This window comes from Talpa occidentalis, unplaced genomic scaffold, assembly GCF_014898055.3.
Source record: "Talpa occidentalis isolate TD23 unplaced genomic scaffold, MPIMG_talOcc4v2.1 talOcc4.10, whole genome shotgun sequence".
Taxonomy (NCBI): domain Eukaryota; kingdom Metazoa; phylum Chordata; class Mammalia; order Eulipotyphla; family Talpidae; genus Talpa; species Talpa occidentalis.
The window spans coordinates 33,929,717-33,955,595 of NW_023600993.1; the positions used below are offsets into that span (position 1 = coordinate 33,929,717).

Here is a 25,879-nt window from a genome sequence, read left to right on the forward strand (position 1 = left end):
GTGTGTTATTTTTTAATGAAGAGCTGGGTCAGTGGGGCCATCACTCTCCCCAAGGCCCCCCTGTAGCAGAAGCCCCTCACCACTAGTGGGCTGCCTGTGAGGCAGGGTGGCCCTGAGGCAGCCAACCCTGCTGAAGGATGAGTTTGTAGTGACCTAAGAAATGTATTCATCTCTCGGACCTAGGAAAATGGCAGCAGCAAGGCCACAGTCAGCTGAACTGAGGTCAGGGATGGTGGAGGAGGACAGGACAGGAAGTGGAAACTTTCCTCCCTCCTCCATGAATCCCAGTGGAGTAAAGGCCAGTGTCCAGAAACAGTACAGTCTCCCCAGAGTCTGGAAGCCCTTCCAGCTACTCTCTGGAAGCCCTTAGTCCCCGACTCCCTGCAGGCTGACATCACACAGAAAATAGCCCACAGGGTCACTGGGCTCGGGAAGCAGGCTGGGAACCACTCCACTAGCCTCAAGGCCCCAGGCCTGTGAGGTGGGTAGCAAGGCCCAGACCAGAGCCACCAGGAGACTGGGAGCCACCTTCCACTAACTCTGCTTGTCAGACACTATAGGCATCTAAGAAGGTGGTCTCTCCCTCTTGGTTCCAGGGCTGCCCAGGCGGGGCTGTGGCAACAGCAGGCCAAGGCTTGCCAGGTCCCTATAGATCCGTGACCTTGTTTTCCACAGCAGCTGCGATCTGCTGGAGCCGATAGCCCAGCTGCATCTTCTGGGCTGTGCCATCCTCCTCCAGGGCAGTGATGATCTGAAAGGCAGAGACCAACCTGTCAGGGGAAGACCTTTACCGTAGACCCCATAGGCCTCTTCAAATACAGTTAGCACAACTGGGGGCAGGAGCCCCAGGAACCCAAAGAACTGCCTCATTCACTTCCTATGTGACCTCAGGGCCATGCCGAAGGATGGGAATAAATAACAGCAAAGTCCCTGTGAAGTTTTAAGGATTAATGAAGTAGAGAATGGGGCACTTTACTCAGTACCTAGCACTCATGGTAACATCCACCTCCCTCTGGAAGGTCATTTTGAGTGGAGGCTTTCTCCTGAAGAGAAGATCTGTTCCAGCCACCCCTTCCCCTACCCAACCAGCAATAAGAACGTTCGAAATTCCCATGTGCCAGCTGCTGGCTAGAAGCAGGTACCCAAGAGTGATGGGATAGATGTGACCTGTCCTCGTGGGACTCACTGGTAGGGAGACAGATACTAAGCAAGCAAGAACAGCTACATAACTACAAACAGGGGTTGTCCAGAGGGAAGGGGTGAACCCGGCAGGCCTTGCCTGCTGTGTCTCCACAAAGAGACGTGATATGTCACACATCTCTGCCTCCCTGGGGCTAGGGCTCATGCCACTCAAACGAGGCTGAGTGGCTGGACCTCACACTTGTACACCACCTGTCTGTGAAATGATTATCCCCACTCCAGGTCACGAGGTAGGCTCCTCTGAGTGGCAGTAGCTGTATCATTGGTGCCACATAAGCCTCTGAGTGAATGATCCCGCCAGACACTAATAGGTAGGCTGGTAGGTGTTCTGATATTGAGGGCTAGCCCAAGAATCCCCCAGACAACCTCCACAAGGGGTCTGTTGTTCTTTCAGCCACCCCTAGTCCTGTGTCTGGACCCTCCTCTCTCTCAGCCCATGCTACCAGCTAGACCCACACCCAGAGGTAGCAGCTCTATGTTCCTTCCAGCACATTCTGCACACCTCTCCAGGCCTGGAGCTACCTGGTCATCCCATACATGCCTGGGAGCCTGGAAGGGAAGGGTGAGCATAATTATACCAGATACCAGGCATCAAACCTGGAAAGTGCTCCCCAGGCCCAGATCCCAGCCTTTCCTTATCTGTGCCTAGGGGATACCCAAAAGGTCCCCATGCTGCATCACAGGGCCAGGTGCCCTCTCAAGTCCATCTCCTCAACCCCCCACCAGAGCCCAAGGTTCTGCCCACCTGGTCATAGTATTTGTTGATATACTTGTAGAGTTCATGCAGGGCCACTCGCGCCCCAAGGTCTCCAGAATAATTCTAGGAAAGAGGTCAGGTGAGAGGAAAGAGAGATGAGGGGTGCTGCCAGCCACCAGAGGAAGCCTAGGACTCCAGGGGAGGGGCAGAGAGCTAAGGGGGGGCCTGGGAGGTGGGAGAAGGGATAGACCCTGCAGTGGGAAGCAGACCGGGGCCCCAGGTCAGGCCTGCCCAGCTGGGGACAGGACATGGTGAAAGGGCCTCCCCTGTGCAGAGACCCCACATCTGCAGTTTCAGCAGGGCCTGGGCTCTCCACTGGTCCTTCCCTTCCCCCACTTGAGGCGCCAGCTGGCACCCTCTGTCATCCCCGGGGACTGTGAAGCTAAGCAGGAAGGATGGAAGATGCTGCTCATGGGCTGTGACCCAGTGAGTTCTGCGCTGATGTCACTCAAGCCTTTCCCAAGGTCACTCTCAGGCCCCTCCACAGGGACATATCTGAGCCTCATCCACTCATCTGGCAACGGAACTGATGTCACCCGACTGTGGAGCTGTTAGGGGGGTCAAATGAGAAGGCAACCAAAGTACCACACACAGCAACAGCCCAGAATCAGAGCTGTTGTTCTTACTGTGGATGTGCTCACGGCCATCATCATTCCAGAGACATTGTTTATAAGTTCCCTGGAGTTTATGTTTCCGGGCTGCTTTAGGAGAGGGGGAGGGGGCATGTCTACACCACTGAAGAAAGCAGAGCCTTAGGAAGACATGGACAGGCAGGCCCAGCCTCATGGCCTTGGACCTGTGGTTCAGATCCTAACTAGGGCTGCAGGGACTCAAGTACCTGGCTGAGCCAGCTTAGGAGGCAGCTGCCAGGACAAGGCCCGGCTCATCTGTGATGAGACATTGGGAGCCCTGGTCTCTCACAGCAGCAACAGAAACATTTCGCTTATAGGGATGATATGCATGTGTCCTCACTAAACCAGCTCACAGGGCTGCTGAGATCCCAATGGCTTCCAGCAAAGGACAGGGTAAAGAGGGCAGGGTCCTCATGGCAGGAGGCCTTGGCCCAACCCAAGAATCAGAGCGGGGGCCTTACCCGGGACAGTTCGGCCAAAATGGAGTTCATCTCTTGATCACTGGCTGGGATGGTCTGTCTGATGTCTGCATAGTACCTGCCAGAGAGCATGGCATGACTATGGCAGTCTCGGGGGAAACAAACCCACTCCTCTCCCCACCAGGGCCCACCCTAGGGTGTCAGCTGTAATCACTAGTGCCATCCACCACGTTCCCATATAGACCAATTGCCTTGCCCTCATACCTTTCCACCATCTGTTTGTAACGGGGAATATCCCGAGCATACAGGAGTTTGTTGATGGGGGAGTCCTGGGCACCGGCAGGAGGGTGTTGAAAGGGAAAAGAAGGATAAGAACCTCTGTTAGGACGACCAGCTGTCCCAATCTTCCCAACACTGTTTCAGTTTAAAAATTTTTTTTTTAAGATGTATTTATTTATGCATACAAGAGCTGGGGTACAGGCCAGAGATGCGGGGGGTGAGAAGATTCACCAGAGACAGAGTAGGGAGCAGAACAGGCAGATTGACTGAAATACACTGCTGAGGGGAGCAGCGGGCGAGAGAGGAGAGGTCTGCCGCGCCATGTGGGTTTCTCCCTTGATGGCCGGGGATCAAACTCTTGCTGCAGAGGCTGTGGATTGCTTCATAGTGCGGTGCTTAACCCCTTGCGCCACCAGAGGCCCTCCAGTTTTAAAATTAAAAGTCACAAGGAACACCCCCCGGCCCCAAGTCCCAGGCAAACTAGGATGGTCACCCTGGTCCATTCCTTTCGCCTGGACCTCCTCCACGCCCTTCCTCTGCCAATGCCAGTTTCTGCTACTGTCTCCCTATTACTCCAAGGTCATTTCTCAGCTCCACATGCCCCCACCTGGATCCAGCAGGAAACTGGCATGCTAGGCAGGAAGGGGGCAGTGCCTTGGGGAGCCTTAGCCCTGCTTCTCCATGTGCTATTCATTTTATATGTAATCATTTAAAAATCAGGAAACTAACCCAGAAAATGAAGTAAATTGCCCCCAGACCATTCTGTATTTATCGTGATGATACATGTTCTCCCTCAGCCAGCTCATAGGGCTGCCAAGATCCCAAAGGCCTCCTGGTGAAGGCAATGTAAAGGGGGCGGGCTGCTCCTGCCCGGAGACCTTTGTTCAACCCAAGAAGCAGAGGGAGGGCCTTAGCCCAGGCAGCCTGGAGCTGCTCTGCAATTATAGACTCCCAGCTCTACCTGGAAACAGCCTGGTGCTCCACTACCTCCTGGGATCCCCCCTCCAAGTGTGAGCTCACCACAGCCAGAGTCTCAGGGATCATAAGTGACTCCTCCTCTTTGCAGCCCACAATTTCTATCTGCCCTATACCCTCTTGACCTGGCTGCTGCTGGTCTGGAGGACAGCAGAGCTTCCTCCCTGGAGTCTGCCCACAGGCTCCAGTCCATCTATTGTGCAGTTTCCACGAGGCACCACATTACTGACCATTCCCCCTAAAGTTCTTCAGTGGATCCCCACAGTTCTCAGTGTGAGCCCTCACCAAGTGGTCCTGTCTCCCCCCCACACCTATCAGCCCGAGTCACAGAGGCTGCACATGCTGCCATGTCTTCACCCTGTGAATCAGCACATGGTGACCCCTACCCTCGCTCAGCCCTGCACACAGGTATCGCCATCTCCCAGGGAGCCCAGGGACAAGTCTAGCCACATTCTCGGGAAGCCTGGAGTCTGTGCGGGCACAGCACTGTCCACCTGCCCCACCCTACCCACGCCCTCCTTGGTCATCTGGACACACTCACTCGGCCCAGCTTGTGGTCAGCCAGGGTGCAGGCGTCCATGAAGGTCTGTGCAATGACCAGGAGCACCGCATCCATGTTATCAGACGTCTGCACGTCGAACACAAACTGTGGGTTTTTGATTATATTGATCCAAAACCTCAGCGGCAAGCTGTGGGTGGGGCAGGTGTTGGTGATGAGTATGTGGGGGCAGGCAGGAGATCAGGTCCCACACATACCTGGCCCCACCGCATCTCTGAGCCCACCTGTTGGTCTTCCAGATGTGGACTGTGTCCTGGTCAGAGATGCCATGTTGCTGGGCCTGCTCATCTAGCAAGTCAAAGAAATACTTAACAGCGAGAGGCACAGGGTGGCTGGTGCTGAGAATCACCTGGAACAGGTCATCCACAAACTTCTGCAGTGTGCCCTGTGGGGGAGGGGGCCACAGAGGTGCAGTGAGCAAGGGGACTTCAGCACCGGTCCCGTAGCACTATACCTGTGCCAGCCCCACACCTCCCAGAATCCCACGACTGGCTGTTTTCTCCCTGCAGCCCAGACCCACCAATTGCCCTGTCCCTGTCCCAGCCCCAACAACCCACAGTCCCTGCCCCACCTTCATGGACAGCAGGCGGGTCAGGTAGATCTCAGGGATGGCCTTGGCTCGCTCACGCTCCCCGCCCCGAAGGCTGCCTCTTCGAGGCCTGGGGGGCTCTGGCTCCTCACTTGGCTTCACCAGGTGCCAGGGACGGATGCCCCCCTCATCCACATCCTCCAGCATTGGGGTCCCTGTGCCAAGACCCCACAACTCATCACCCCTCATCAGGTAACCCCTTCCCTGGGAGTGGGAAACCTGGTTGAAGGTTTCTCTGTTGAGAACGAAACACACAAGCCCACCCTGAGGTCCAGAGGACCTTTCCATGTTACTAGGGACCAGGCAGAGCAAGGGTAGAGGATGTGGTGGGGTATACTCACTCTCTCCAGGGACATAATCCTGGCTTTCCCGGAGAAGATGCTTGGTGAGGCAAGGGACGAGGGCCACGGTTGCTCCATCTGGGACCTACTGACCATAGCTGATGACTCCTCCACAAGCCCTGCCCTGCCAGCCCCCTTCTCCAGCTGCCATCCCTCCTACCTTATAATGCTGCAGGGTGTTCAGGCGCCTCCACAGACCCTGGACCTCTGAAGTCACATCCTCATCAGAAAGAATGAGATGCCCAGCAACCCCAGATCGCCACTCTGCAAGGGCAAGGTGGGACTACTAGTCCAAGGCTTCCAGGACTGAGAAGAATCCATCTTCTCCAAAGGACACCAGCCATGCCCTCAGGGGGCAGTCCCACTCAACCTCTCCAAAGACCAGGACAGGGGCTCCTCCCCAGGTGAGAGGGAACCTCTGCCCACCTCTGTCCCGACTCCCAACATCCTACCCCCACTAGGCAATAAGCTGCCCCTGCAGAGCTGGTCCAGGGCCAGCCCAGCCCCAACTCTGGCTCAGGTCCCTAGGTCACCCTTCCCCTCCATCCTCACCAACATCCAGGGTGCGGGGGTCTGGCCGCTGGACAAGAGGTACTCCTTTATAAAGCTGATCCAGCATCTTCTCCTTGGCCTGGGAGATGGTGTCACAGTCCAAAACCTTCACAGGCACACCCTGGGCCTCTCCTGCCCCAGGCCCCACGGCCAACAGTGCATTCAAGGTCTATGCAGGACACATGTAGGTAGTCAGGGCTCATGCCACATGTGGGGTGATCAAGATAAAAAGTCAAGGACAGGGACAACCCATAGAAAGCCAGTGCCTCTTTCTGCCAAGCACCAAACAGTCCCTAACTCCTCCTGCTTCTCTCAGGGACATTCTGTGACCCCAGCAGCTAGCACAGCACACCAGTCTGTCTATGGGGTGAATGTTGGTGAAATGAGTGAGCATGAGTCCTTCGTAATTCAGATCCCCGGTTCCTGGTCAGCTGGTCAGGTGAGGTACCTGAGAGAAGCTATGTAAGGAGTAGAGTCCCCACACAGCCTGAGGGGAGCAGGTCTACTGGAGCGTCAACAGGACTTTCCCAAAGGGAACTTCTCACAGGTCACTATGAGGAATCAAACCCAGAGAAGAGTAATGGGCAGGTCTGCCAGGGTAGCTCTCGGTTTGGTGGGTCCAACTGCATCCCTGGCAAAACCCTAGGACCAAGGTTAGCAAACACATAGACTGTGGCACAGTAAGGACTTGGGCTGGTCTCAAAAGGGCTGGCTCCTCCCCAGACCCTGGCTGTGGCCACCCTGTCTCCATCACAAGCCTGGGGACCCTCTAAGTCCCTGTCCTTAAGGACTGGCCCTCCAGGCCCCATTGGACTAAGCTAGTCTAAAGGTCTCTCTCCGACAGACAGCCAGAGGTCAGGCTGGCTCTATCCCCATGCGCAGACACACACACAATCACACGCTTACTCTCCTCACTTCACGCTCACTGGAGACGGACATTCCAGTGCATGAGCACACACACTCTCCCTCACCAGGGGACGGTACTCCACGTCCTCTCTGAGCAGGCGGTTGTCATTCAGCGTGTATTTGGCTTTGCCAGTCACACTGTCCACTGGCCCCTTGTCCACTTGATGCTTAATTCCACGGAAGAGCATATACAGAGGCTCCCCTACAGAGTCCTGAGGGAGTGGCAGGCAATGAAGGTGCAGACATGGGGCAGAGGGGTATGGGCAGGAATGGGCAACTTTCATGGGAGCCGGAGGGGAGCCCACCCACCTCTGCCTCCCTCACCCTCACAAAAGTGTAGAGGCAGATGGACATCCAATTGGTGAGCAGCTTCTCCACCACAGTCTCTGTCCTGGATGACAAAGGGGAGAATCAGGGTCAGCAGGTAGAGGTCTGGGAGCTCACTATTTTGAACAGGCCCCAGAGGGGACTGACTTAACTCCTGGTTCCTGCCCAGCCCCCCTTGCTTCTGACAGCTACACAGACCTGCGCAACATCAGCTTGGGGTTCTTGGCCACATACTGGGCTACCAGGTCACTGAGCAGGGTACGGAGGATGTCAGTGAAGTACTCAAGCTTGCCATGCAGCGCCACGGTAAGCAGAGATGCCACGTAGGCCCGGTCCCGAGCTGAGAAGGTGCGCTGGCTCTCCAGGGTGTGGATGAACTGGCACAGAGGAGACAGCAGGGGTGGAGGTTGGGCCAGGATTGAGGGACTGATTCAGAAACACCTCACTGGAGATGGCCATTCCAGTGCATGAGCACACACATGGGAGGGAGGAGGGGAGGGGCTCAGAGGGTCTAGACATGGGCTAGGCCTCACCTTGGTGAGGAAGAGCTTGCTGTTTAGCAGGTTGGAGAGCTGCCCTAGCCCTTGTTCTACAGTGGGTCGCCTGCTCTCAGGCACACCCAGGTCCCGGTGCAAGGGCGACTCCTGGTGCCCAGGGAAAAAGACCCTCTCTGCATACACCTTGTAGTCAAGGAAGGGGATGCCGCTGCCCAGAAGATCACTAGTGAGATCTGTCATCTCAGTCATAAGGTCTGTAAGAAGAAGCAGGTTAGGGCTCAGATCCCAGGCAATGGGAGCAGGTTTGGGCAGAGTCCTAAAGCATGGGGCCTGTTCCCTGAAGCCTCACCAGTGAACTCTTTCTTGCAGCGGTCCCGCACACTGCTCTCCAGGTTCTCCAGTTGGATTTGTACCTTCTTATAGTCCCGTAGGGCCTGCTTGCTCTTCCTCCTGCTCAGCACCAAGGTCAGGAAGGGGTAGACCAGAGCCCTGGCTAAGTGTCCCTCACCCAGGCCTGCCTAACCCTGCCTTACCCTTGTCTAGGCCAGCAGTCTAACCCCTTCATGCCTGGCCTAGCTGAGGCCTAGACCAGAACTGAGCCTGTCCCATTCCACGCAAGTCATACCCACCCATATACTCTCTAGCCCTAGTGCAGGGATCTGCAAACTACAACTGGGCCAAATCTGACCCTCAATTTGTTTTTACAAATAAAGATTTGTTGGAACACAGTCATGCTTATGTTGACATGGTGTCTGACTGCTTTTGCAAAGCAATGGCAGAGTTGAACAGATGCAACTGAGACCACCTAGCCCCCAAAGCCTAAATAACAGTTCTCCAGCTTTTTATAGGAAATATTTGCTGACCCCTGTCTAGTGTGTTCCTTTCTGATCCAGCCCGACCCCCCTACCTGCCCTAGCCCAGCCACATCTGGCTATACCCACCTGTATATGAGGACAATGATGATGACACCCAGAGCCAGAAGAGAGGTGCCCACCCCTAAGCCCACCTGGGCTGCCAAAGGAAAAGCCACAGGGCTCTCGCCATCATACTGTACATGGCCCAGGTTGAAGAGCAGGTTCCCCATCTGTACCTGCTTGGGGAGCCACTGGTAAGCAAGGGTTCAGGACATACCCAATGCCCAGCCCTGCCCAAGGCTTTGCCCACTGACCGTGAACTCAGGCAAAGTGTCAGGTGCCTCCCGGAGGGTATGGAGCCGAGGTAGGGGCTGTTCCACAGGGGGCTCACAATATAGGTGGTGTCGAGTCAGTGTCTTCACCACACAGGGTCCATCCCCTATCATGGCCACCACCTCCTCCTTGGACATTGCGAGGTCCAGATTCTCCCCCTGGAATATAGGGTCACTGATTGATCACCCAGAACCCTTCTCTAAGGGGAAGAACTGGCGATCAGTCGGATCTTATCCCCCCAAATATGAGAATGGTCCTGAGACCCAAGCCCCAGGAGCAGGGCTGATGGTACCTCAGCACTTCTCCTGCATGTGGGGTGACAGTCCTGTGGATGTCCTCCACGCTACTCCTCATGACCCTTCTTGGCCCTTCCCTGTCCTTCTTCCTTGAGCCTTAACTTCTCCAGAACTAAAGATCTAGAGGTTATAAAGCTGTCCCCAGCTCCTGTCCAGTTAGCTAACAAAGCCAGAGCCACCACTGTGTGTCTGCTGGCCGATGAGATGGGTGATGATGGGTTGTCTACCTATGGCCTTTCAGCACACCCTCCTGCTGCGTGTGTCAAAACACATGCCAAGTGTGTGTCCCTGTGAGTCAGGCTGCCAAACAGACATCTGCCCAGGTGCCTACTGTGTACACCACCCAAATACTATATGTGCCAAACCATTTACATATTGTCACTCAGGCATCTATCATGTATCATGGAGTGTGTCAGGACGTGGCCCACGGGATCACGTGATCAAATCCCCACAAGGTGTATCAGGCTAGGCACCCTCAACCCTTGCTGCCACATTGAGGGTGAGGAACAAGGTATATGCACTGCCCTGCTCGGTCACACTCCCTCCATACTGCAATCCTATCTGGCTAAGTGAAGGCATTTTGGGGCCCCACCATGTCTGAGTAAGAGCAGTACCTCCACAGAGAGCACACTCCCAGGTTTGTGCCGGAATGGCGTGGTAGGGTCTTCGGGGTTGAGGGGCTGCAGTGTGGGGTCGGCCTCATAGGAGAAGGGTGTGGGGTTCAGTGTTGCAAAATCAAAGACCAAGTTGTCGAGGATAAATTCCACCCGGATCCAGGGGTCCTCCGGCAGGCCAGGGAGAGCAGGTGTGCGGCATGTCATAAGTTGGGAGGAGTTCACGTGGCATGGCTCCTCAAACTGGGGTGGGGGAGGAGAGAGAGAGGGTCAGGTAAAGGAGTCCTGTAGGAAGAGGCCTGGCACAGAAGGGGAGAGCCTCCTTTGGTACCGGCTGCCCATAGGATTGGGAGTGGGCAACAGTTAGCTCAGTGGGGCAATGTGGGCAACAGTTAGCTCAGTGCAAGCAGATGCCCATGGGAGTCCTACGTGATGACGGCCACAGGAGGCTCCCAGGGAGCATGCTGTCTCCGGGATCACACGGCGCTTCCGCCCAAGCCCCTGGCTGGGCTGCGGTGCTCTTGAAGCCACAGTCACTCGAATTCTCGGTGTTTGAATCACATCCAAATTCTGGCCCCGGGCCCATATCTCACGTCCTCCACTGAAACAGCCCATGAGCACCCATAGTTGGTGAACTAGGCTTTAAAGCACAGTCTAATCCCCACTAGGCTAGTTCAGTCCCAGTCCAAACCCACGTGGTCCCCTACCCCACTAACAGTGTGGGCATAGTCCCCCCACATAAAGCCCTACAACAAACCGCCCATGTACTGGAGCGTCAAAGAATTCCCTGCTATACGCCATGCAGCCATATCCTTGACCCAGCACCTGAGGAAGCTCTTGGTGGGACCAGCAGAAGTGATGTTGGGGTCTGACGTGTACTCAAACTGGCTGTGGTGAAGCCTCCGCTCAGTGGCACCAAACCACACAGACACAGGGAGCATGGCTGGCATGCGGTGTGGGCTGGTCTCACAGTGCAGCTCCTCCACCTGCTGCTCCAACAGCCTAGGGAAGGCAGATGGGAGTGGAAGGCAGGGTAGGTGGGGCCAAGGGGCTTGCAGGAAGGGGGAAGGGGTGATTCGAGGACATGGGACTTAGTCTGGCCTCACTTTCCTTCAGTACTGACAGCCATCTCTATAGGTGACTCTGGGGGCTGCATTACCCCCACAGTCCCAGCTTCGGCGGGACCTGGCTACTTTCTGAGGGAGCAGACTTGCCCCCTGCCCCACTTTTGCTTACTCCAGCATCCCACCCCTCCATCTTTCCTTGGAGTACATGGATTTTTTAAAAATGAGGAAGCAGCCCTCACAGGTGACAAGGCTGGTCTCCAAGCACCACTCGGATGTCCTCCAGTCGCCCAGTCAGGAGCTTGGAACCACGCAGGGTGAGGAGGGTACCCCCAGCTCTGGGGCCTCGGGATGGGAAGATGGACTGCACTTTTGGGTCCTGTGGGAAGGAGGATAGGCAGAGACAGACAGATATCAGGCCAGAAATAGAGGCAAGGGGAATATGAAGCAGATAAGAGGCAATCCCTGGTGGGGAACCCCAAGAAGGCAAAATCAAATGTGCTGAGAGAAGGGACCAGAGGGAAAGGCCTACTGGCATTGGTGGGCCGAGGAGTCAGGCACCTGGTAGGCAAAGTCATGCTCTGAGATGCCACGTCCTCTTCCTGGTACTTCCACAGTTACAGTGCCTGCCACCTCCTCCCCGCTGGCCTCAGTGATACACACAAGGCTGTGGACACAAAGCAGGTTGGGACACAGAGCACCTAGGGCCCCTCAAACTACCATTACTACCCCTTCTCTGGTCATTTAGTCAGGGGATCTCCCCAGGAGACTGACAGAGACCCTCTCACTGAGGGAATTCCTTATGGCACACCAGGAGGTCATGGCATCTGAGAATTAACATTCATGGTTTCAGTCATCCTAGTTCACCTCCAGGCCCTCACCCCGCTCCAACAAGGAGGAATTTATCCCTTCTTGGGCACAAATTTACAAAAGAGCCCTGTAAGGCTGGCTGTGGGGGTGAGTTGCTGAGCTAATGACTGGGCCTAACCAGCCACCATCACTGTACGCACAACACCAATTCCAAAGTGGTGAAACTTGATTTCCTCATGGAAAAAAAGCACTTGGAAACCACTAGTCAGGTCTGCAAATAGACATGAAGAGAAAGTAAGCAGTCTAAGAAAACGCTGGTTCTCGGCCAGAAAGCAGAAGCTTGTGGCAAATTAAGTTCTATAATATGGGCCTCCCTGGTGGCGCAGCGGTTGAGTGCTGGGTTGTGAAGCTGCCCGCAGCTTCTGCAACGCCGGTTCGATCCCCGGCCACCGGGTGAGGGTCCCACATGGCGCGCAGGCCTCTCCTGCTGCCCGCTGCTCCCCTCAGCAGTGTACTTCGGTCCTTCTGCCTGCTCTGCTCCCCACTCTGGCTCTGGTGAATTCTCTCACCCTCCCGCACTTCTGACTGTACCCAGTGCTTGTATAAATAAAAAAATTAAAAAAAAAAAAAAGTTCTACAATGTGATGCTGGCAGCAAATGACTCTGACATTGTCACGGTCACTGCAAATACCCCACGAAAACAGAACAAGTGACGTGTGAACTACCCAGGAGAGGCTTCAGCCCAAATATATTTGAGTCACATTATAAATCACTTTGTAAATTACTTTAGTTTCATGGTTCTAGAATCATTAACAGTCTAGACAGTCACCTAAAGTTTGTAGTCATAACACAATTGGAGGGAACTATATGCTCTCACAAATTTTTATTTAAAATACGGTGTATGGGGTCTGCCAGGCCTACAGGTGCAGAGCCCTGAGGTCCCCGAGAGGGGTTCTAAGGCTCTGCTCTGTGATGGTTCGGGGCAATCTCTCCAGGGACCCCCAGTATTGAGTGGGCTTGGGACTTGCTACTATGGACATCTCCTTGGGGATGCCTTTTGTGTGAATCTGAGACCCTGCAGCTGCCAGCCAGTTTACCAGGACCCAGAACCTCTATAAGCCATGAGCACTTTGGTAAAGGCAGCTGAGGTCTCAGACACTGAACAGAGGATCCTGCTACTCAGCGGGTGTGCCACCAGTCTCCCTGCCTGAGGAGGCCACCCAAGGCATTGCTTGTGGAAGAAGGGTCAGGTGGTGGGAAGGCTAGCCCCTGAGCACAACTGTCTGAGACCTGAAGGTTCTGCTAACATAACTACATCCATGTTCACTTAGAAAACCAGGTGACCACACCTAGGCAGAGCCAGGAAGCAGAGCCACCTGTCGGCTCTGGCCAGTGACTGGTCCCCAGGCAGGCCCAGGAATGTTCCCCCTGCATCCCAGGCCAGGAACCTGTGAATGAAACTGAGGTGGGTACTCTAGGGCCTCAGTAGTAAGCCCAGTACCTATACATAGAAAGCAGAACCAAAGGCGGAGGGCAGATAAGCAGTGGATGGTGGCCCTGAGCAGGGCGCCCACTGCACATGCCATGCTCCTATTAGTTCAGTCAGCTCACCTGCTGGAGACCTCATACTCCTGAGCGTCCACGGCACAGGGCACTCCAGCCACCCTGACCGTGTCCTGCACATCCTGCACATGTTGGCCCAGGTTGGAGCCCCTGATGGTAACACGGGTGCCTCCGTCTATTGGTCCAGTCAGCGGCTCCACCTGTTCCAGGACAAGGACTGCTCATCTCCAACGACTTGTTGGCCCTTGGCAGGCTGGAGAGACAGACCCACCTCCCAACTTTGGACTCCCATGATGCAGAGTACCCCCAACCTCCCTTAAGGGCAGCAGTGAGGAAGGGACATGCCAGCGTTTCAACACACCAAGTGGATGAAGGGCGCAGGGCACTGGGTGGCCACAGCCTCAGCCTCACCACAGGCCTCGTGGGCCACACAACGTGGAAGCTCTCCCTTGCACCACACACAGCCATACTGGGGCATGGCAGTTTGGCAGCGGCTGCAGTCCCCATGTCCCACGGAACAATCGTACAGTACCACTGTGGGTGGCAGAGAGGAATGTGAAGGGCAGGCCTGCAAGAGGTCTGCTGCCCCAGACAGTCCCAGTAGCCCCAGTGAGCTTACCATGCAGCCCATCAGCACTGTCCACACGCAGATGGCCAGCCCGACGCAGAAACAGCCCCACACGGAGCTCTGGCTGCAAAGCCTCATAGCTGAGCTGGAGAAATAGGAGTGGGTGAGAACCTGGTGCTGAAAAAGACATAAGGGCTGGGGTGGAGGTGGCCAGAGAAAGGACTAAAATGACTGACCGTGGGAGCACAAGGTCAGAGGTCAGAGTTGGAATGCAGGGAGTCCATGGGGTCACAGGGTCAAGATCAGAGCTACCGTGACTCTTTGGGAACTCAGAGGTAGAGGCAGAACTCAAGTGTAGGGAATCCCTGGGGCACGGGGTCAGGGGTCAGAGATGGTGCCAAGACTTCCTTGGGTTCAGAGTATGGGCTGGGCTGAGTATGGAGTGACCAGCTGAGGTTGGTAATCAGCCTGTGGCCAGCACATCCTCCCCCATCCAGGCACTCGTCATCTGCACCTGGTGCTGCTGGCATGTGACATGACACCATGTCTCTGGCGGCGGCTCACACTCGACCAGGGCGTCAACCACCACCTCGCGGCCCTCGAGCTCCATCACACACTCATTGTCTCCTGGGCTGTCCTGGGAGCAGAAGATGTGACTGGTGAGACAGCTTCCCAACCTGGGCCCAGTGAGCCCCATAGGGCTCCCAGGAGAGCCCCATTTAGGATTGAGACCTCTTCCTGTTGCCCGGGTCTTGTGTCAAGTTTGCCAGCAGCCACACAGGCCACTGCAATACCTTGCAGACATATGCTCACCTGCAAGAGGCGCAGATTCCTGCCCAGCAGCCGGACTTCTCGCTCCACATGAACTGGCATCAACATGGAGCCCTGAACACTCTCTACACAAGGGCAGGAGCTCGGCCCCCAGTTCCCCTCTTCCTGCAGACACCAAGAAAAAGGCAGTCTATGGAGTCCACCCTGCCACCTCAGTTCTGCCCACACAGAACCCCAGAGGCCAGGCCAGTGTGGGGCTGCACATCCCACCCTGCCCCTCAGTCCCTCCCAATGCACAGTCACAAGGCAGGGAAGGACCTGAGAATGCCCCACATTGCCTCCCTCAGGTCCTCCATCCTGGGCTGGGCCTCACCAGCTCCCAGAGCCCGGGGGTGTCGTATTGGTAGTCGAGGCTGGACAGGAGGATGAGGGGGGCAGGAGGGCCCTCGTGCTCAGCCGAGTCTCCATCACCTGAGAGGAGGGTGGAAGTGGAGAAGGCGGGTGTGTCACCCCCTGTCCACTCGTCCGCCTCTGGAAGCTCGCCGCCTTCTCTCATGAACCAGTCCAGAGCAGGCTTCGTGGAGCCAGCGGCCCCTGGGAAAGTGGTGGCAGTAGCAGTGCCGGGGGGCTGGTCCAGGGGTACCACAGAGGGGAGGGCCTCAGAGTCGGGGTCTGCAAGGGCAGGGGGCAGTGCTACTGCATCTGAGGGTGATGGGTGGGAGATGGAGAGGTCCTCTGGTGTGGCTGTGGGTCCAAAGTCAATGGAGGCAGGGACAGCAGTTCCAGGTCTATTGGGGGTGCTAGGAGGGGGAGGTTCCTCATGAAGAGGTGACTCTGTGGATGCTGAATCAGGTATGGGGCTGGGGCCTGCCTGTGGTCCCCAGGGGCTGAGCAGGGAAGGCCTAGCCTCAGGTGGGATATCCGAGCCTGCGGCTGTAGAGAGAGCCCCAGGCTCCTTGGGAAGGGTGTCAGGGGCAGGGGTGAATGTGGCCTTGGGGGCTGTGGGTGGGAAGGGGGTGGGCACATCTCTTGCAGGAAGGGTTGGGGAGAGAAGCAGGCTCTGAAGAGGGAGGCAGAGAAAGACAGGAAGGGCCACTCAGCAGGCAGGCGCGGGAGCAGGTGGAAGGCAGGCAAGGGGTGTGTTAAGGGGAAAGGAGACCAAGAAAAGAAAAACAAAAACAGCCCATTAATTCTCCAAAGGAGAAAGGGGAGGGAAGGCTCCAGGGGCATTTGTGCTGAGGTGGGGCATGAGGCCCATACCTCCCTGCCTCTAAGCTACAAACATCCTCTCCCAAGAGAGGCGGGACAGATGAGCAGCCATTCTCCAGCAAGTGGGTCACACACACAACAGCTCAGGTGCTTATGACAGAGCCTCACATGGGCAGGCAGGCAGGCACACAACCCTGGGCCATCAGAGAAACCCTCAAAAAGGGAAACCCATGTCCCCCATGTGGCCCAGCCAGGAGTCACACTCACCTGTTGGTTCATCACCATGGGCCCAGCTTCACAAGAGGCCTTGTGTGTGCACAGGTGCTGCCAGACACACCAGTTACACCCCCAGCGGCTGCTCACACAGGCCTGGCACCTGCACAGAGCACAACTGTGACACAGCTGGGCTTGACATGGGGTGGCCCAGGGGCATGGCGTCAGGGTGAGGAACTCACTGTGCAGATGGGCGGAGCTTAGTGACTGCCACACAGTCATAGAAGGAGAGGGAAGCTTGGACAATGACAACAGCATCAAACCTGACCTCCACGTTCACGGAGACATGGTCTGCAAAGGGGGGAGAGAGGGTCAAGACTGAGGAGTGGGAGGGGCACTCAGACCTGGAGCAGACATCCCAAGACCACAGAGTTGGGTAGAACCCTGAATGGAGAGGGGCATCCAGGGTTGGGGGAACACAGTCCACTGGGCAGAAATCCACTGCACACCTCACCCCACCACAGCCCCTTGGAGCAAGAGGGGAAGAAGGTGGGGCTCCCAGACCGTGGGGCTGGCCCCTTCTCTCACCCACCGGCTCCTCTTGGCAGCTCTGGGGCCTCACTTGGGTCTGGGGAGGGGCACATCACACCAGAACCAGTCAGCAGGGCAGGACTCTGGTGTTCCCCAAAGTGGCAGGAATATGACTCCCCAGGCCACAGGGATGGCAGGTCTGGCACTGACAGGAAAACCTATCAAGAAAGTCCAGAAAATGCTATCAGGGCCATTGGGAAACAGACCAGGTCTTGAATTTATGGGGCACCCAATGTGGGCAGCAACCGACCCGAGCCTTCACAAACACCCTCTGGTCTCGGTTAGTAACAGATGTCTCCATCTGGTCCCAAGAGAAGTGACTTATGCAAGGTCATGTGGCATTTGGTGCATCTGATACCAAAATTCAAGGTCTTGACCCATCACCAGAGTCCTCCTCAACAGGCCCCATCTACTCTGGTCATTCACCTCCCTCCTCTCCTCTCGGCTGATGTTGGCAGGACTCATGGCGATCACTCGCAGACAGCCCAGCTCAGGTTGGAAGCTCCACAGCCACTGCTCTGGGCCGTGGCCTCGAGAGCACTCGGAACGGCGACTACACCTGGGTGAGAAAAACTTGCGTCCACCTGTGACCCTCACGGGCCACTGCATGTTCAGGGGGCAGGAATACATATAATACTGGGACTGGGCAGGACCCTCAAGTGGGTCATGACACCAGGCTATGTCTGCTCTGGCAAGGCACTGACACCCGGGATGGAGGATGGGAACTAGGGACTGGGGAATCCAGGGGTCAGGAATTGAGTCAAGGGCCAAGCACCAGAATCCTGGACAGGGTTATTATGCAAAAGCCTGGAGGGTATGAAGCTAGGACTGGGGTTGGGGCTAGGGAAGAGAAAGGATCAAGAGTCAGTGGAGCACAGACCTGCCAAGGAGCACACACCACCCACAGTAGGGGTCCCTGTGAGCAAGGCAAGATGCACAGTCCAGATGCTGAGCACAGGAGGCCACGGGAACCTTGAGAAGCTATGACAGCAAAGAGGATTTGAGGCCAGCTATGCAAACACCAAAGTTTCATCCACACACAATTCCCTTCCCCGCTCAAGGCCCCTCCCCACAGCCATGCCCTGACTTGTGCATGGCACTCACTGTGCTCTGGGTCATGACATACAGGTGCTCGAAGGCCCCATCAAATGTGAGGTCTCTGCTCACTGCAGAGCCCTGCTGGATGCTCTGTGTGGAGTATGGTTGGCCATCGCTGCCCGGGCCCAAGTAGACCTAAGATCAGAGACCACAAGGTTGGGGACCTAAGTTCATGGCCACAGACCCAAGGCCCTCCCCTGTCATCCTAATTACAAGTAGGATTTCTCTGAAGCAGTATGGGTCATACCACTCAGCCCTGGGAAGAATAGCACATCACAGATCCCAAATCCCAGCCCCAGAGGTCCCTAGCAGCATGAACCCTCAAGGCTCTGGGGTAGGGCCCAGTATTTCTGGTGGACTTACCCTGTGCAGCTGCCCTTGACTATCACCCAGGAAAGCAATGGTGTGTCCATCCTCCATGGTGACTGCCACAGCTGTTAGCTGGATCCCTGGCCACTCCAGTACTGGTGTAGCTTCCAGGGGGACACGGCTGGCCATGGGGCTGGGTGTGTGGTCTGAACCACAGGGATAAGCATCCAAGGTGTCCTGCGAGCAGCAAGAAGCACCCTCCCTGGATAACCTTCCCTGCCTATTCTCCCAGGACAACCCCGTCCCCTCTGCCAGTTTCTCTTCCAGCCCTCCCTGAACAATTATGTCTCTGCTGGGCCTTCTGGAACCACCTCATTCCTTCCATCCCACCTATTCCCCTCCCATATCTCTTAGGAGTCCCCAGACAAACTTATCCCTGGCCCTCTCTGACAATACCTCCCACAGCCACATCCTTAGCCCTGCCTCCTGTAGTCTATGGTTATTCCTCACCCCTGTTCTGGTCACCCCCATCTGGGGTCCCATCGTCTAGCATTCCTGGTCTCGAAAGTACTTCCTCTAGTTTATGCATGCTCCTGGACCACCTTTCCAAAGTTTCTCGCAGCTTGCATCTTCATCTCTGAGTCCACACACCTAGGTCCCTCCCACCTCTCACTGACTCAGACCCCCGAGTACAGCTTCTCCCCTTCTTCATACATCCTGAGGCTAAAGCTAAACAAGTCTCAACCTTACCTGCCTCTCTTGCTCAAGAACCTAAAACAATAGGTCCCGTTCCCCCACATTCTGGGTTGTGGCCTCACACCCTGGAACCCCAAACAGTCAGTCCACCTATACAAATGTCCCTTCAGCACCCACTCAAGGTCCCCCCTACATGGCTCTCTGCCCCCCTCTAAATGCCACATTTATCATAAGATAACTCTCCACTGCTTAGACACAAAGGATGCATTTAACATCCATTGACCCGATCAGCCCCCACTCCACCAGCTTCCCTTCAAACTCCCAGGGCAGCTGCTTGGCAGTAGGCAGCAAATGCCTGATCAGTGGCCTCAGAGAGAGGGGTGGTGTGGGGACTCACCACGGGCAGCTGTGCACAGTCGGAATTGACATCATACTCAATATAGGCCACCTCAGCCCCATCCTCGGTGCGGCCTTCCCGAGTGTAGCAGGCATCTCGTGTGCGATTAGCAAGGCGGTCCACTTCATCCAAGGGGAAGGCACAGAGGGCAGAGGCTCCAGATCCCCCAGCAGCTGCTGATGGGGGCCGGCCCACAGTGGGAGGAGCAGCCGAGGAGAAGGCTGCAAAGAGCACCTCTCCCTGGCCCACCTCCCCAGATGTGGCCACAGCTGCAGCCTGGATCAGTCCGTAGCGACCCCCTTGGCAGGCCAGAGGCAATTCCACATAGGAGTAGTAGTGCTGGTCCCGGAGGCACACACGGGATACATAGGCTCGAAAGGCCCTAGACTGAGCCTGCAGGTCCCGCCGAAGAAACAGGAAGTAGGCGCTGGCTCCGCGTGCAAAGGCGCTCACGAAGTGGTGGCTATACTCAGAGAGGCGGCCCACAGCCAACTTGGCAGTCTCCTCGTAGGAGAAAGCAGCTTGGGGGTCCAGTGGTCGTAAGGCCCGAGTAGTGATAGGAGGGATGCCACCTCCCACACCCCTGCTGGTATATCCCCGCCCCACAAAAAGGAGGGGCTCCCCAGCCAAGCCCTGGGCCACCAATCCCACCGTGCTGACTGCAGGGTCATTGGCAGCCACATACTGAGTGTCCCCAGGCCGCTCTGGTCGCAGCAGCAGCTGCCCTAGTTGCCCCAGGCGCCGCTGCTCACAGACTCCCTGGTGCACGCTCCCGCATACCACCAGGGCCCCTGGGCTCACCAGGAGCAGCTGGTTGAGGTTGTTGGTGGGCTGGGCCTGGGGGCACTCATCAGGCATCACAGGTGGCAGGCAGTCCCTGCTGTCCAGCACAGGGCCAGTGGACACCGTGGCCTCCAGCTGTAGCCCTGGGCTTAGCTGGAACAGGAAGTTGGTGGCCCCTAGGTAGAGGGTGCCTGAGGTGGGATCCTGTGCCAGATGCTGCAGGTGCGTGCCATTGGGAGTGAAAGCAGCTGGTGGGGGGGGCTGGAGGGTGAGAACCCACCCGGCCCAGAGCGCCTGGAGAAGAGCTGGGCCGAGGGCAGGCATGGTCACCTGGTAGGGAGAGAAGTTGAGAGCGACTCACAGGGACACTTGATCACCACGAGGCCACTGGTGTAGGCTAGGGCTTGTGACACTACCAAGGGACACAGAGAGGCACAGAGTCGAGGACTAGGCTTAGGTGAACACTGTGGTCCAGGAAAACCTTCCAACCATACTTATACTTTTTGGAAATGTCAATGTTCGTGGTTCTCTGCAAGCACTAAACTCTCAGGAGACTTGTACCCCACCCCCCCTTCACCCTGCCCTGCCTAGGATCTAAGGGTGAGGGGTAAAGATGTGGGAAATATCCCATCCCCAAGGACAAGGGCCTAGAAGTGGTAGGAGAGCAGGTGATGGGCAGCAGCGGCTTAGAACCCTGAGGAGGGAGAGGACCCCCTCCGCATGGATGTCAGTTTTCTAGGTAATGCAGAGAAAGAGCAAGGTCCCATAGGCTATCCATATATTGGAACAGGGCAAGAATTAGCTAAGGGGCCTTTCAGGAGAGGAATGCAGATGGGAGTTAACCACAGAACCAACAGGCCAGAGAGAAGAAGGAGTTGGAAGGCCATAGGGATGGGGCCTGAAAGACTGGACCCCACTTTGGAGTGCCCTCAGCAGATATGGGAGTCACACTGCTCCCAGATGCCTAGGTCTGAGGTCAGGCTCACCTGGTAGGGCCGGCTGGATTAGAAGACAACAGCATGACCTGTGTGGGAGTCACCTAGCCAGGGAGAAAGCAGATATGAAGTTGGGGGCTGGGCTGCAGGCATGTGGGAGTCCTGGGCTCCCCAACATGGAAACAGCACAGAGGTACCCCCTCCCTGCTGCCCAGCCTGCTGATGGAACTGGGCCCAGCTTGGCCCTAAGCCACCAAACACATTCCACAGGGGATGCCTCCGTAGAGCCCACACAGGGAGGAGGAAAGCAGAGGAACCAGGCACCATCAGGGCCTGGGAAAGGGCAGCTAGGAAAGCGCCCCATCACTGGCAAGGCACAATCAGGCCCTGAGCTTGGCCCTGTCCCTTCTTTTGCCTTTTTTCTCAGCACTCTCCCATTCTCACCCTCTGTCCAAACTCTTCCCTGTCAACATGGGTACATGCCCTCAACACAGGCCAGGGGCTGTCTCAGATCAAACTGGCCCCAGCACATTAAGCAGACACATGCTTGCATACACCATGCACCCTGCCTGCACATGCCATGCACACACAGATGCTTGCAGATACAATCTGTACACACAACACAGAGACTGACACATAGGCAGACATACTACACCGACATCCTACTCACATGTAGTCACCTACACAAAGACTTCCACACAGAGAAACTCCTTACATGTGGAAAACACCCCAAACATGCAGAAAACATACTCCATACAGGCACATGTCACCCCCACCCACCAACCATACACACCACCTTCTAGATACCCACACAAGACAGACTCATGCACACTTCCAGGGTTTAAGCCCTAAATCCTAGCGGGCTCTGGAAGCCAGACCATCTCACTATTTCCTCCCCTGTAGTTCAGAGCAGAACCAGGGAACAGGTCATTTGTGTGTATGGTGTATGGTGCAGCTGCTCTGCTCTCATCCCCTCTCTAAAGGCCTCAATGGAGGCCTACTAAGACTGAGAAACTAAAGTAACACCACCTCTCCAGGCCCCAGTGGTCCCAAACCAGGAGTGCCAAAATAGTAAAAGTGCTAGGACAGGTCATCTGCCCCAGGCCAGGGGACATTTCCCTATTTGCCTGTGCACAGGCCCCGCTTCCCAGCCCCTCCTGCCACCAGATGCCAGTCTGCCTGTGTAGAGTGTCCCGGGAGCTTCCTGTGGCCCAGGCCCAGGTCCAGGTTGTCTCCTCCCAGCCAAGCCCCTGCAGGGTGCTCCTCTGAGGCTGCCTCAGAGTCAGCTAGGCTGGGCACAAGGCTCAGAGGACCATCCAGCAGCCCGGTGGGAGCAGGGGAGCTGTGGTCACAGCCTGGCTGGGCACTGCTCCCAAAATAGCTTGGGGGTTTCCATTTTTAGTGTGCAGAGAACAGGGCAGCTCTATGGGAGCTGGAACAAGGCGGCCTCTGTTTGCCACCCGAGGGGGTGGGGATGGGAAGGGGGCAGCAAGATTCGTGAACCCGGCAAGAAGCCCAGCACTATGGCAAGGCCTGGCTTCCCAGGAGTACCCCCCCCCACCTTTTTCCAAGGGAGGGGGAAAGAAAGTTTCTTCCTCCCAGAAGACAGTGACTGCCTGAGGATGGGCAGGCCACCCCTGCTTTCAGCTGAAGCTCACGCCCTCCTGCCACCTCACACCCAGGGACACCTTGAGCAGAGGGGCCTGTGGTCAGTCTGACACTCATGCTTTCATTCACTTACAAACATTTGCTCAGAGCCTAGTGCATGCCAAGTTTCTCCAGCCCTCAAGGGGCAGCAACCAAGACACTCCCCAAATGTAAAATCACAACTGGGCCAAGTGGCCCACAGGAAAAGGATGGGCAGGATCAGAACAGCTCCCTGCAGAGGAGAGGCTGAACCACTAAGAAAAGTTTCTTCTATCACTGTCCTCTGATGAAACAGGGTCCCTCCTCTCCTCCACATACCAAGGGCAAGGGAGGAGGAAAAGAGGGGCAGTGACCTTTTTTTCCTTCTCATTGGGCATACATGTTTCACCCAAACCTCTGCCACAGGCATAGAGCAGTCCCCTACACACACACACACACACACACACACACACAGCACCTCTTGTCTAACCCCTCCCACCTCACAGGATCATCAAGCAGCACACATTCCTCCCCTCAGAGTGTTAGGGGCAGCCTGGGGGCTGAAGGATAAAGGTCAAATCCCTCCAGTCCTCACTCTTTCCCATTCTGCCCCTGCTCCCCCACACATGCTCTTCGTTCCTGCTGGCCTGAACTGTGGGCTTTCCACACTCCTCCCTGCTGTCACACAGGCTGCACAGCCAGGAATGCCCACTCCCTCTCCATCCCATTAGCTCTAGACAGCCAACCAAACTCTCCCCGAGAGCCTTCCCTGCCCCCAGGCTCCTACTGGGATGGAGTGGGCGGGGGCATACCCAGCCCTTCTGTTGTATAGTGCAAAGTGCAGCTCAGCCCCAGGTTCTAAGAGCCTTTGGTCTCCCATTTGTAGTACAGGAGGCAGGACTGCTCCAACCAGTAAATGTGATCCATGATAGGGTATGTGCCTGGCATTATAGTGGCAACAACCAAGGCCACTTGTCTCCCTGTGTTACCCTCCAACTCTGGACATGAAGTTCCTCGAAGGCAGGGCCTGTGGCTTTTGTTTCAGAGGCTCTGTGCTAACTAGGACAGATGTTAGCACAGAGCAGGTGCTCCAAGCATGTTGAAAGGACTCCTAATTCACAGCCAAGGAAACACAGCCAGCAGGGAAGATATAGGGTCTACACCCCTCAGAAACCACTTGGTCACTCAAACATCAAGGTACCTGCCCCACTTTTGTTAATGACCAGGCCATAGCAGACTGAAAAGGCTAGTTAGGAATCAGGCCTCGGGTCCCCAACTTGCACAGCCAGGATATCCTGCCTACTCCCCAGATCGCAGGTCTTGTCCAGGCTCACAGGCAAAGTCTAACCCTGTCTCTGATCAGGTCTGCCTTGAGATCCCTTCTGAGCCCACTCTTCTCTGGACCTCTGAGCAAGATCCCTGGTTGCCTAACTTTTGTCTGCAAACAGCAAATCCCTCCAGGGCCCTCCTGGGGGCTGTCCTCACCAATCAAAGGGGCTCACAAAATCTGCCCTTCCAAGCCTGCATAGAGGTCACACCCTAATCCTCATTGATGGAGTCCAGAGGTGGGGGGGGGGGGCAGAAAGGGGATTTCCTTCCCGCCCTCCTGCCTGACTCCCAGGGTCCAGGAGGGAGGCGAGTTACTCATTGACAGTGCAGTATTGCACATTGCTGCCCTGTGCGTTGAGGTGGGGTGCGGGAATCCACCCTTTTACAGGGCACCTGCGAGGACTCACGGGGCGCTCATCAATCACCCACCACCTGCGCCTGGGTGCCGAGGGAGGCCCCCTCGGGGGGTGTGAAGCAAAAGGTTCACCGTCCGCCTTTGTCAGCATTGCATTGCGGAGCGCAGCCTTAAGGGCTGTGGGTTCCGCGGTAAGGCTAATCCTCCCCATCGGGCTCGCCCCAGACCGCCCCCTCCTCCCAGAGGCGAGGGACAAGCACCCTACCAGTGGTCCTGGGAGGGCGGGGAAGGGGCCGGCCGGTCCCGGGCTGAGGCGGCGGGCGGCGGCGAGGAGGGGGCGCGGAGGAGCAGCTCCACCTCCTCCGTCTCCCAATCGCGTTACAGGCGGCGCCGCCAGAGTTTCCCTTCGCGCGGAGAAGTGTGGTCCCAACTCTCGGCACCGAGGCCGCCCACCACTCCCCGGCCGGCCCCTGCCGGGCGGGATCCGCACCGCAGCGGGCCCTTCCCCCGCGGGGCGCGCCGCCCGCCCCCGCCCCGCTCGCGGGCCCCGCACTCACCGCCGGCCGGGCCCGCGGGAAGAGCGCGCCGCGGCGGGCGCCGGCCCGGGGACTCCGGATCTGCGCGCGGCGGCCTCGCTCCCCCGCCCCGCGCCCCGGGAGGTGGGTCTGGCGGAGCCGCAGCTGTTACCCGGAGACCGAGGGGCGGAAAACTGCGCCCGCCGCCCGCCCCTCCCGCCGCGGCACTGCCACGCCGGGAACAAAGGAGACAAAGCCGCGCCGGCCGGCCGGGCTCCGCGCCTTCCCCCGCGCCCGCCGGCCGCCCCCCCCGCCCAGCCCCGCCAGGCCGGAAGCTGCCGCGAGAGCCGGCGCGCGGCCCGGCCGCCCGGACCCCGCATTCCAGCCCGGCGGGCTCAGAGCTCGCCGGGGGCGGGGGCTCGACCCACCCTCGCGGGGGACGGGCCACCACCCGGCGGTAGCCAGGGCGACCCGAGCGCCGCGGGGTCGGGGGGGCGCGTGGAGCGCGGGCGCGGGCGGCCCCGCCCCGCCCCGCCGGGCCTCACCTGCGAGCCGAGCTGGAACCGGAATTGGGAACCCTCCCGGGCTGGGACGTTCAGGGCTGGTTGCGGGGGTCGCGCCGCGCACCCCCAGCTGTGGTGGTGCTGCTGCCGCGTCCCTTATTGCCTCGTCAGCGCAGATTCGGACCCACATCGCTCACCTGGCCGGCCGGTTAGCTAGACACCACCCCCGCCGCGCGCCGCCCCGGCCGCGCGCTGTCCCTCCCGGTGCCGCCTCCTGTGGTCGTCCTCCAACTTTCTTGACCTGAACTAGGAGCCTTGTTTCTCCCCAGAGTACCGGGTCTGCCCACCGCCCCTACTCCCGGGACTCCCCAAGAGCCAGCCCCTCCTTCCGGCCCCCACCTCTGGCTGTTCGGG

General features: G+C 57.2%; 1 protein-coding gene across 7 annotated transcripts; it reads right to left on the reverse strand.

The window, feature by feature from the left end:
* Positions 1-25,879, reverse strand: PLXNB1 (plexin B1). 7 transcript variants are annotated; one of them, XM_054693883.1, is made up of 38 exons: positions 25,865-25,879; positions 21,189-21,241; positions 19,420-20,532; positions 18,381-18,563; positions 18,024-18,152; positions 17,800-17,900; positions 17,346-17,478; positions 16,921-17,077; positions 16,571-16,679; positions 16,383-16,491; positions 15,280-15,966; positions 14,949-15,071; positions 14,650-14,772; positions 14,187-14,280; positions 13,929-14,101; positions 13,616-13,767; positions 11,756-11,861; positions 11,437-11,573; positions 10,956-11,132; positions 10,560-10,731; positions 10,131-10,373; positions 9,202-9,378; positions 8,975-9,123; positions 8,383-8,483; positions 8,070-8,287; positions 7,735-7,913; positions 7,534-7,600; positions 7,275-7,421; positions 6,304-6,472; positions 5,912-6,015; positions 5,752-5,836; positions 5,393-5,565; positions 5,046-5,206; positions 4,804-4,951; positions 3,273-3,337; positions 3,051-3,126; positions 1,946-2,020; positions 1-751 (listed from the first exon to the last, which is right to left on the reverse strand). In XM_054693883.1, the coding sequence occupies exons 3-38, from the start codon at positions 20,524-20,526 to the stop codon at positions 647-649; spliced, it is 6,414 nt and encodes a 2,137-aa protein (XP_054549858.1). In that variant the 5' UTR covers positions 20,527-20,532; positions 21,189-21,241; positions 25,865-25,879; the 3' UTR covers positions 1-646. The 7 variants fall into 7 exon arrangements, with proteins under 7 accessions (XP_054549858.1, XP_054549856.1, XP_037384368.1 ...); XM_054693881.1 differs by lacking the exon at positions 25,865-25,879 and adding an exon at positions 25,663-25,819; XM_037528471.1 differs by lacking the exon at positions 25,865-25,879 and adding an exon at positions 25,508-25,656.

Bases quoted from the DNA above. Each gene is read 5' to 3' on its own strand.
- PLXNB1 (XM_054693883.1), bottom strand. From the start codon at position 20,526: ATGCCTGCCCTCGGCCCAGCTCTTCTCCAGGCGCTCTGGGCCGGGTGG. The intron at 17,078-17,345 runs GTGAATGACCAG...CTTTCTTGATAG, and splicing joins GCCGAGAGGAGAGGAGGGAG to GTTTTCCTGTCAGTGCCAGA. The intron at 5,207-5,392 runs GTGGGGCAGGGA...CCTCCCCCACAG, and splicing joins CCCGCCTGCTGTCCATGAAG to GGCACACTGCAGAAGTTTGT.